Consider the following 12,147-nt stretch of genomic DNA (forward strand, 5'->3'; position numbering starts at 1 on the left):
ACTGCCCACTCAGAAACTGGTCTAAATGACAACTTCTAGTACTTTTGCCTGTTTATTCATAAGGACTATTTACGTGCACTTTTGGAAATAAGGGGCAAAGACGATTGTGAAATGTACTAAGTTATTAGTAGCGATATAATGTACATTTCAAATGTGCTGTATTTAAGGATGTTTCTCTGCATAGCTGACAGCTTCTGCTTATTCAATACAAGTCACAAGTCACTGTGTTGAAAGCCATGAATAAAACACCCAGAGCTCTGCCCTTGTAAACTTAAACCTCATGATTGAACTCTCTCAGGAATTCCAATAGACCATAAGTTTGAATGCAAGAACTGTGCTAAAAGTACATTCGAATCCCTAGTACCTAACACCAATCGTGGAAGATAGTTGGTTCTCAGGGAAATTTACATTACTCTATTTTTTTATTTTTCCTTTTACTGCTCCTTATGGAGCAGGGCTAACTCATAAGCAGTGTGCCCTGTGTTGATCTGTATTACTCTGTTTCTTTTTTTTTTTGAGACAGAGTTCGCACTGTTGCCAGGGCTGGAATGCAGTGGTGTGATCTTAGCTCTTTGCAACCTCCACCTCCCAGGTTCAAGCGATTCTCCTGCCTCAGCCTACCGAGTAGCTGGGATTACAGGTGCCTGCCACCAGCCCTGGCTAATTTTTTGTATGTTTAGTAGAGACGAGGCTTCACTATGTTGGCCAGGCTGGTCTCAAACACCCGGCCTATTCTGTTTCTTAATAAGAAAAGGTTCTAGAGCTGCGTACTTACCGGTCAGAAAATTCCGCAGTCGTCCAAACTGTACTTCATATTGCTGGGGTTCTGCCTGGCAAGGGGCTGCAGACACTACGTTGGCACAACCAGATTCTGATTGCACTAAAGAGGAGAAGATACACAAGGCAGGGCAGGAAACAGAGAGATGATTATTAATCCAGTATGTGGCAGGATGGGTGGAGGAGGGTGCTCTGCGTGCATGCACAGCAACTGACATTTCAGCAGGTTTCCAAAGTGTGCTGGGTCCTGGTTAAATATGACAGACTGATGACACTTGTTTCTCTCCTCGCCCTCCTGAAGCCCAATAAAATGAGGGCCAAGGAAGGAAAGGCATAAAGCACATGACAAGGTGAAAGAGAGTGGACAGGTGCATGAACTCATTAAAGATTCATCAGGAAACGTTTGACTCTATGTTCTGACATTTCACAGGTGCCTTGGTGTGGGTCCACTGTCAACCATTGTGCTGGGCACTTAGCAGGCCCTTTCAATCTAGAAATTCATGTCTTCTAGTTCTGAGAAATTTTCTTGAATCATTTTGATAATTCCTTCCTATCTTCTGAGACTCCTACAATTTCAAGGTCGGATCCCGTGAACCAATCCTTTAATTTTTTTCTCCCATTATTCCATTTCCTGTCTTTTTTGCTCTACTTTCTGAAAGCCTTCCTCACCTTTCAACCCTTTTACTGATTATTTCCCCCTAGATTACTTATAATAACTAATGATTTTTTATTTCTTACTATCATGTATCTAACGGACAACTTTTTTCATTCTTAACATTTTTTTTCCCCCCAACAGGATATGATTTTTGAATCTTAAGTATTAGAAACAAGGTATTTTTGAAGTTTTCTTCTGTTTCTTTCCATCTGCCCTTCTTATGAGATGTATCTTCGAGGGTCCAATGGCCCCTGGCTGTCTGACAGTGAGGCACTCCAGCGTTGATGGAAAGTTGGGGTGGTGAGGCTCATCCTCCAGGGTGACCAGGGTGAGCAATGCCCTAACATCACTGTCTTTTGGTCTTTCTTCTTGGGCAAGTTGGTCTTACCAGCGAAAGATCATTTACTTGCCTTCCTGGAGCATGTGTGCCTGGCTGCAGCATTCTGGGCAGATGAATTGGCATGGAGGAAACAAGGCTGAAGTCTCAATATTCAGTATGTAAACACACTCACAGATCTCCAATCTGTGAGTTTATGCTTTCTTAAAACAAAAATCAAAAACCATTCTCCTCCTGTTTACAGGAGGAGTGGGGAACACTGGGGAAAGAAGGTGACTAAAAACCAAGTGAAGCCACCTTTAACAGTGTCCTGAATGAAATATTAATGCATTTTGGACAATGGAATATGGATGGAGAAATGATGATGAATACAGCAGGACTGAGGGAGCTGTAACAGGAAATACACAGAAAGGGAAACACAGGTGAGAGGAAAGTCAACCTATGCCATGAGAAGGCAGAAACAGCCAGAAACGGAGGACCTGCTGCAAGCCCACATGCAGGGGCAGGACTCCTCCTCCTTCTTCTTGCCCCCACCTTTAGTTATTCTATCACTACATCCTATGGATTCCTAAAACGTATCCTCTCCTCTCCACTCTCATGACCACTTCCTCAACTGAGGTTGTCCTCACTTCTCACTGGACTGCACCTTCTAACTACTTTCCCTGATTCTAATCTGGGCTGGGCCCTATCAGTACTGCCACTGGACTAATTTTTCTAAAATTCACATTTGAAAACTTGGATACCCTCCTCCGATTTGTTCTCTGGTAAATGTCTCATGGTTCCTTTGAAACTCAGCTCGCTCCTTTGACTATTTACTGACCCCCAACTATATGTCAGGAACCACAAGACCTTTTGGGGAGACTTCCTTGGTTTGCCAGCCTAATTTGGATGATCATCTTTTCTGCTACCACTGAACCTCCTCCTTCACAGAACTTACTACCTGATACTCTTCTATAATCACTGATTTACCTGCCTCACTTCCCAACTAGAACACTTAGCTTCTTAGAGCTAGGGTCAAATCGTAGCTATCTCTAGAACTTTTCAGCACTTGGCCTACAAGCAGATGTTCACTAAATGTCTGCTGAATAAAGAGAGGTTCTTCTGATTACCTGATTGATGGAAAAATCCAGGACAGAATCTTCTGATAATCATATTCCATGTTTCTCACTTTTCCTGGCGGTTTTCCAGCAACAACACTTTCTCCTAATAAGCTATCCTATTGAAACTAAAACAACTTAGATGAGCAAAGTTCTGGAAGACTGTTTAATAATTCCTACTTTCTATCAACAACAAGAAGAATTACTGCTCTCTGGTTCCAAAGGATGCAGGGCAGCAGAAGATTTTTTAAACGGCTGGATAGCAAGTTCAGAATGAATTACTCTACAGTGGGACAGAGGCCTTGTAAATGAACTCCCCTATTTGAACAATAAGGCACTTAGTATTCTATACCAAGGGCATCATCTGGCCCTGTTTTGATCAAGGGTATCTCTGAGGAGTTTGAAGGAAAGGAAGTATGGGTGGATCTGACCCTCAAATATGTGAACGCAGACTGCTGACTGGGCTTCTGTTAGTGTTTCAGAGGGAGTCAGGAACCACTCCTTTGGGAGCATCCTCAGGTTGTTACTGTCCTAGCACTCTCTTCTTATAGCAATGTCAATGAACCTTGGGTCCTTGACTTTGAAGGTCTATGAAAAGAGGGAGCTGAGGCAACTGCTGTTACTAGGATGGAGGATGAAACCATTAAGAAATGGAACAGGTGATGACAGATATTTGGAAGAGCATAGGAAGTCCAAGAACAAAGAAGAGAGAAGGATGTAGTCTGAGCATATGAGAAAGGGAATCGGGGCTGAGCTGCAGAAATCATTGCTAACTCCACCTACACACACAGTCACTAAAGTAGTTTATAATAATCCTAAAGCATCCCAGCAAATTTTTTTTTCAGAATCTCTAGTAAATAAGTTGAGTAAAAGAAAGTCATGTTATGCTGGGTGCAGTGGCTCATACCTATAATCCCAGCACTTTGGGAGGCTAAGGTGGGAGGATCACTTGAGGCCAGGAGATCATGACCAGCCAGGGCAACATGGTGAGACCCCATCTCTAACAAGAATAACAAGAAAAAAAAATTAGCCAGGTGGGTATGCATGCCTGTGGTCCAAACTATTTGGGAGACTGAGATGGAAGGACTGCTTGAGCCTGGGAGGTTGAGGCTGCAGTGAGCTGTGACTGCACCACTGCACTCTGGTCTGGGTGATAGAGAGACCCTGTCTTAAAAAAAAAAAAAAAAAAAGATATATTACATAAAAACATAAACTCACAAAATAGCTAACAATTACAGTTGGCCCTCTGCATCTATGGGTCTCACATCTATGGATTCAAATGACTGCAGATTGAAAATATTTAAGGAAAAAAAATTTAGTCCCAAGAAGCAAATTTTGAATTTACCAGGTGCTGAATATTATGATGAATCCACGTGAACAAGGTAATATGTAGGTATTGTATTGGGTATTATAAGTAATCTAGAGATGATTCAAAGACTACAGGAGGATGTGTGTAGATGTAACCTACTAGGCCAAATATACCATGTTTTATCAGGGACTTGAGTGTTTGTGGACTTTGGTATCCATGGAAGGGTCCTAGAACCAGTCCTTTACAGATACTGAGAGATGACTGTACTTGTCAATCCAGATGGAGTCTCCTCAAGTTTTTCTAAAATAGAATCTGATTTCAAAACAAAAAACAAAAACAAATTTTAAAAACCTCAGGAATGTGTCTACAATAACTAATATTCCAACCACGGATCCTGAAGTACTAATTCACTCAACGAACCCGACTTCCACATGTGAGGCTCCATGCTGGAGGACAGAGAATCTGTACAAGAAGGGGACAGAGGGAGATCCTGGCCCTAAGGGTCTTGAAGGTTAATTGTTTACAGAGGGAAAAAGTTGCACATATCGTCAGGTACAGATAAAGTAACTGAGTTCTGAGGAAGGAAATGACTTTAGCCAGGGGAACCACACAGGTTATTAGAAGTGACATGTGAGCATGGCTCTGAATGACTGACAGGGTCTCTGAGGCCAATATCACTCACTTAATGTAGCTCACTGAGGTTTTTGGTCTGCTCTCTGGCACTATCTTGAGAAGAGAGGAAGTATTTCCACATGGATACTGACGTGAGTTCTCCTGTTCCCAGGCTCACCCCACCAGACAAGCCCCCATCATTACCTGTGAGATTGGCCGCCATCTCTTCAGCAGTCTGTGACAGCCGCAGTCCTTGTTTCAGGGGACCATCTGAGTCCACATACTGCCGGCGTTTGAGGTAGCAGGACACTGCCATCTGAATCTGCTCGGTACGCACTCGTTTCATGACCTTCGAGGGAGGCAACCACAGGATGCAGAGACATCAGGGGCCTGGGGAAGCAACCCATCCAACTGCACCACTGCAGATGGTTAGGATACGTGGGAGAGGAAGACTAGCCACGTGGCTAAGTGGCCTAGTAAAGACGCAAATCTAAATTCCCTAATACCAACGTGGTATAGGCTTCCATTTTGTCTGTTTCTCCAATGACAATACAGCCAACTTCAATTACAGAAAATAGGAAAAGCATTGATAATAAAGGCCTTAGGTCACCCCTCCAAACTGTTTAATACCAAGATTCCAATCGGCCCCATGAAACTTTTCATTAGAGAAGCTAACAAAAAGCAAATAGGGTCAGTTTGAAATTTAGGGCCTTTGATTTCTCCTGCCTACTCTATGAGAGAGGTGTTAATTAGCAGTGAACCAGCCAAAAAAGCAGGCAGGAGGCAGTACCAAATCAAAGACCACAGAAACTAGATAAATAGATGTTAACAAAGTATGAAGTTAACAATGGTGAAGGGGGTTGTGATATTTTTTCTTAATAGCAAGAAAAGGCTGCCAGCTCTAAGTTGGGGATTTTCATTTTAATTGTATAATATTATTTACGTTTTTCACTCTTTATTTAAACCACAGGTACAGAAAGGCAGCACAATACTAAGAGAATATGTATATATGTTAGTATATGTCTCATAAATTCCTGCAAGAAAGGAAAGTGGTAGGAAGTGACCTAAACAGAAGTAAATTATTTTTGAATGATTCAAGCTAATTTGTGGGTTCACAAAAAGAAAAAGAAAAAAAGAGAGGCATTGTTTCCTTTGACTACTGAGTTTATCAAGAATGACAGGAGCCCTGAGTATTGCCACAGCTTCAAACACTACTTTGCCAGAAATAAAAAGTCCAGATGACCAATGACAGCTGGATGAATTTTGTGGGCTCACTTTTGTCATGTAAAACATATATTCCTTTCCAGGACCAAAATATGGTGTCCATTTTGGAATGCATTTCACATACTCATACACACACAATCATCCCAACCAAAGTAACATTCTCTAAATCAAGGTTTCCCAGTTGTTTTGTGTAGGAGATCTGTTTTTGATCATTTATTTGGATGTGTTTAAGTTTTCAGTTTCAGTTACATGCATCTGAATTTTCCTTTGAGAGTTCTTCCATTCTTTCTTTTTTGAGACAGTGTCTTGCTCTGTTGCCCAGGCTGGAGTACAGTGGCAAGATCTCAGCTCACTGAAACCTCCGCTTCCTGGGTTCAGGTGATTCTCCTGCCTCAGCCTCCCGAGTAGGTGGGATTACAGGCCCATGCTACCATGCCTGGCTAATTTTTAGGTTTTGCTATGTTGCCCAGGGTGGTCTCAAACTCCTGGGCTCAAGCAATTCTCACACCTCAGTCTCCCAAAGTGTTGGGATTACAGGCATGAGCTACCACGCCTGGTCTTATTTTTCTTTAAACATAAAAAAATTATTTTTATCTAATTTTCGTCCATCTGCAGTTTCTTTTAGTGTATGATGTGTGGTGAATAACCAAACAAATGTTTTGCCCAGTGACTACAGCTTACACACTGTCCCAACACCATTTGCAAATAATTATTTCCTTCTAAACTGATTTGTGGGAGCCCTTTACAAATATACTCTGAAGACCTACTCTTCAATTCCCTACAAGTTATACAACAGAACAAACTGTGAAGGCTAGAGACATACTCACAAGTATACATACATATAAATATAAAATGTTAGGACATATATATTTTAAACTATATGCACAGAAAGATTACATTATCTGTGCATTTTATTTCTAGATTGCCAAAGAGTTAAAATATTTGTTACACAGAAGGGGTACTAGGTCTGTGATTGTTAAAAAGAAGGAACACTGTGGTTGTGAATCAGTGACATAATGAAATACAATAATAAATTTCCATATACTGAACTCTCCTCACTATGAAATTTACCTTGGTTGGGTATGGTGTATTATCCTTTCACTGTATTGATGGCTTAGGTTACTTTTTAATTGGGCTTTTTAAAATTGTTAAAACAGGGATTCTGATACTTTGAGAGTGGGGTCCCTGCTCCATTATCTATGGCTACTGATCAGCACTGCTCTATCAATGATCCTCCAACCTGCCTGTACATAAGAATCCCCTGCAAGTGTGTGAATACGTATACATCATTTCAGCTCTGCAGATTCCAGCTCAGTGTTATATTTAGAGGAAAAAAATTAAATGCACACAGAGGCTGTGACAGTACTGCCCTTTCCCAGTGTGGCCCGAAGTCAAGGCAAGTCAATCCAAGCAGTGCCTCTTCCCATCACTTACTAAAGCTGCTTTTCACCTAACTTCAAGAGCTCCTAGTCTGCGGACATTCCCAAACAAGCCCAATTCCCTACTCTAGCTGAGACTGAAACCTTTCTGGCTTCCACACTGCCAATCTTTTGCTGATTTGGGAACGGATACACATTTTAATGTATGTCCATTTGCATTCAAGTTAGATGGGACTGGATCTCCCAGATCGCCCCTGACAGGAAAAAACCCTGTGTGTGAAGGACACGAGAATGACTGATCAGGAAAACAGACCCTGCGATGACACAGTGTCTTCAAGGTGGGACAATATACATATGTGTCTTAGGAGGAAGGGAAAAGATGTGAAGTTATGAAAGAGTAAACAGAACGGAGTAAGAATGAATGATAGTCAACATGGACCATATTTAAGATTGCTATACGCTAGTTTGTAATAGTGAGTCTAACAAACGTGCTTAAATTAGCTGCCCCAAATAGCAGTTTCTCTGAGTCCAAACCACCATTTATGATAAGGGAGCTTCCCTGATGGTGGACAGTGAACCAACTGTAGGGCCACGGATCTCAAGGGCAGGAATTCTGGCAATGACTCTCTTGCATAACCACACTGAACTCAACTACTAGAGACACGACCCAATCAACTTAGCTGGGTTTTATTCCAATATACACATATTTCAAGTGACATGGATAACTAATGAACCTGAGAGAAATTGGTCCCCTCTACCCAGATTGATTTCCAGACTATAAATATCCAAAAAGGGATATGTGAAGAAAAAAAATCTCTTTAAACTAGACCGAAGTCTCCTGAGAGACTCATACACGAGACGAACACTGCAAATTTGTTACCTGCCTAGCTTTTTCTATAATTATGACATTTTTCAAACTTAAATTGGGTTTAGATATAATTATGCTTTGTTAACATTTCAGAATTTCTCCTAATTTTCAATTTATATAAAATACTTAACTTTCAGAGGTAAAAACAGATGTCAAATACTCTGCTCTTCACATCACATTATTAGTATTTCTGGAAATCAAAAGAATTCTGAGAGGATGTATATCTATCTATTCTCATATATTAACAGTTGCCAGATACTTCAACAAAGTTGCTATATAAAATCCCACATGATCATTTCAATGTAACAACTATGCAGGGAAAACCACAGCCACACTTAACATTCAACTACAGAAATATGGGGAGGTGGAGATACACGGAACCCTGGCACACCTTAAGATGCTATCAGTGTGGAACTCTAGTCAATCTCTTCAGTGGTTACACGCTGCATCCTACCCCTCCACCCCCACCCACCTTAGGCTCTAATGTACATGGTGGGTAGAAGAGTGCAGGGAGGTACCCTCACCCACCACGTCACAGGTTAAAGCACTACAGAGTTCCATGAAATGCCAAAAGAATACTACCTGTCTCCCCTGTCCCTCCCCCTGCCTCAATAAGGTGGCAGCTTTGAGTAGGGGTGAGTTCAAGATAAATTCAGGCAAACTCACTACACAAACCTCAAATCAGCTCTTCAACTGAGGCTTCTGACCATTGGCTACTGTTTTTTTTTGAGTAACTGTATTTTTTTCCAATAGTAAATATATGCTTAAAACAGTTGAAAAAAATTATTTTTGTATTTTTTGTAAAGCGTCTACTAGGTAACTCAAGTTATTAGTTCTCTTCACTCAACAGTAACGAAAGGGTTGTAATATCTTTCAAAAAAATCAGTCTAAGTAGGACCTAAAACTCTAGCTTTGCTTTAATCATCATGTTAAAGTGTATTCAATTAGCTTTGTGAAAATATAAATCACAGCTGAAAAATAAATGAACCATATTACTTTCAGTTTCAGTCATACCTCATAGAATTTAAAAATTATGATAGCCTTTCATATTCAATCTTTGCTCAGACTGATAGAAATACACTTGAACTAGAAGCTGTGTTTTTTCCTATGGTGTCCTAAGAAAGAAAATGGCACATGAATAAGGTCATAGCTTGGGCTCAGGATGCAGTGAAGAATGTGGAGTTTTGGTGGGGATGGCAGCAGTGGTAGAAAGAAGGTGGAAATCCTGATCTTTGACAAACCTGAAAAAAACAATCAATGGGGAAAGGATTCCATGTTCAATAAGTGGTGTTGGGAAAACTGGCTAGTCATATGCAGAAAGCAGAAACTGGACCCCTTCCTGACACCTTACACTAAAATTGACTCCAGATGGATTAAAGACTTAAACATAAGACGTAACACCATAAAAACACTAGAAGGAAACCTAGGCAAAACCATTCAGGACATAGGCGTAGGCAAGGACTTTATGACCAAAACACCAAAAGCATCGGCAACAAAAGCCAAAATAGACAAATGGGACCTAATCAAACTCCAGAGCTTTTGCACGGCAAAAGAAACAGTCACTAGAGTGAATCGGCAACCAACAGAATGGGAAAAAATTTTTGCAGCCTACCCGTCTGACAAAGGGCTGATATCCAGAATTTACAATGAACTAAAAAAGATTTACAAGAAAAAAACAAACAAGCCCATTCAAAAATGGGCGAAGGATATGAACAGATACTTTACAAAAGAAGACATACATGACGCCAACAAACATATGAAAAAATGCTCATCATCACTGGTCATCAGAGAAATGCAAATCAAAACTACATTGAGATACCATCTCACGCCAGTTAGAATGGCGATCATTAAAAAATCTGGAGAAAACAGATGCTGGAGAGGATGTGGAGAAATAGGAACACTTTTACACTGTTGGTGGGAGTGTAAATTAGTTCAACCACTGTGGAAAACAGTGTGGCGATTCCTCAAGGACCTAGAAATAGAAATTCCATTTGACCCGGCAATCCCATTACTGGGCATATATCCAAAGGATTATAAATCGTTCTACTATAAGGACACATGCACACGAATGTTCATTGCAGCACAGTTTACAATAGCAAAGACCTGGAACCAGCCCAAATGCCCATCGATGATAGACTGGACAGGAAAAATGTGGCACATATACACCATGGAATATTATGCAGCCATTAAAAAGGAGGAGTTCACATCCTTCGTAGGGACATGGATGAACCTGGAAAACATCATTCTCAGCAAACTGACACAAGAACACAAAATCAAACACCACATGTTCTCACTCATAGGTGGGTGTTGAACAAGGAGAACACATGGACACAGGGAGGGGAGCACTATACACGGGGGTCTGTTGGGGGGGAGGGGGGATAGTGGGGGGGTGGGGAGTTGGGGAGGGATAGCATGGGGAGAAATGCCAGATATAGGTGAAGGGGAGGGAGGCAGCAAATCATACTGCCACGTGTGCACCTGTGCAACAACCTTGCATGTTATTCACATGTACCCCAAAACCTAAAATGCAATAAAAAAATAAAATAAAATAAAATAAAATAAAATAAAATAAAAAAAAGAAAGAAGGTGGAAATCATGAAATCCAGCAAACAGATGTCATGAGAAATGGATTTTCTCCAACATCAGCTGGGACCTCCATGATTTTCCAAAATTCTTGTTTCATCAACTACTTACCCTAGAGCCTTCCACCTATGCTATTCTAAACCTTCATCAGTCTCCTCACCCAGCCAGCTGACCCTGCTTCTGACCTCAGTGGGCTACTGAGGCTTGGGTTCTTTAACGCTTGTCTGATCTAACCGGTAACTTTCCAGCACCACCCTTCATGATCTCTCAGCTGGACGTGATGCTGCTGAACTCACCTCCTACTTGAAACTCTTTTGGCCTCTCCCACTGCAAGCCTCTCTGGTAGCTCTTCCCTCCCATTTCTGTCTGCCACTGCTTCTTTGCTTTCCCTACTTCATCTCACCACTTACGCAAGACTTACAGTCAGACCACCTTCCTGAACTCAGTCGATTAACAGATATTTCCACCTGCAATACCTCTTCCTTCTCCCGGTTTTCTTAGCCAGCTTAATGGTGCCATCAACCACCATTAAAGCAACAACCAAAACAAAAGAAAACAAAACACTCAAAAAGCCAGTCATGATGTTAAGATTCTGTTCTCTCTCCCTTACTTTGAAGAGGACACCAACTCCTATTCTAAATGGGAATTCTCTCTGAACTTAAAAAACAAATGTGGCTAGTGCAACTGAACCATTTCTGACGTGCAAATTGCTTCTCTCTCTTTAGAGACGCGGTCTGGCTATAATGCCCGGGCTCCAACTCTTGGGCTCAGGATCCTCCCAGCTCAGCCTCCCAAGTAACTAGAATTACAGGTGCATGACACTATGCCCGATTCTACGAAGCACTTCTCAACTGGACTATTCCAATTTTCTTCCACCTTTAGGTCCTTTTCATATGGCCCTTTGAAAGGCAGTCAGAGTACATGACAAATCTAATTATGTTACACCCAAGCCTAAATCACCCCCCAACCCTCATGCAGGTTGTCCCCTCTTGACATCACTCTTCCTCAGTTCCCCTAAACAGATGGAGAGTTCCCTGAGGACAGGGCTTTTCTTATCTTTGAAACTCATCTTAAAAACAAAGTGAGTGTTATCTAGCTTCTCCTTGGAATTCTTGAGGGTTTATTTTAAGCTCATGATCTTTTTGAATTTCTACTTTAATACTATATTACAGCATAGAAAAATTGCTTCTATACAAAATCTTATCAACATGGAAGAGTGTGGCACAATCTACAGAATGGCTATCTACACTACTTACTATCCTTGACCACATAAAGAAAACTTTCACAAATGCTCTATTTGCAAACA

General features: G+C 41.2%; 1 protein-coding gene across 4 annotated transcripts in view; it reads right to left on the reverse strand.

The window, feature by feature from the left end:
• The window catches only part of TAF5L (TATA-box binding protein associated factor 5 like), a 35,965-nt gene that overhangs the window by 16,041 nt on the left and 7,777 nt on the right, over positions 1 to 12,147 (reverse strand). For 2 of the 4 annotated variants that reach the window (XM_021677241.2, XM_064383579.1), the window contains exons 2-3: positions 4,992 to 5,136; positions 776 to 880 (exon numbers count right to left, since the gene is read on the reverse strand). In XM_021677241.2, coding sequence (XP_021532916.2) covers positions 776 to 880; positions 4,992 to 5,133 — 247 coding nt within the window. In that variant the 5' untranslated portion in view covers positions 5,134 to 5,136. Of the gene's footprint in view, positions 1 to 775; positions 881 to 4,991; positions 6,368 to 12,147 lie in introns of those variants that run through there. The other 2 variants (XM_064383578.1, XM_021677242.2) reach the window with 2 other exon arrangements.

This window comes from Aotus nancymaae, unplaced genomic scaffold (genome assembly GCF_030222135.1).
Source record: "Aotus nancymaae isolate 86718 unplaced genomic scaffold, 86718_ANA_hifiasm-v0.15.2.pri h1tg000032l_0, whole genome shotgun sequence".
Lineage (NCBI taxonomy): Eukaryota > Metazoa > Chordata > Mammalia > Primates > Aotidae > Aotus > Aotus nancymaae.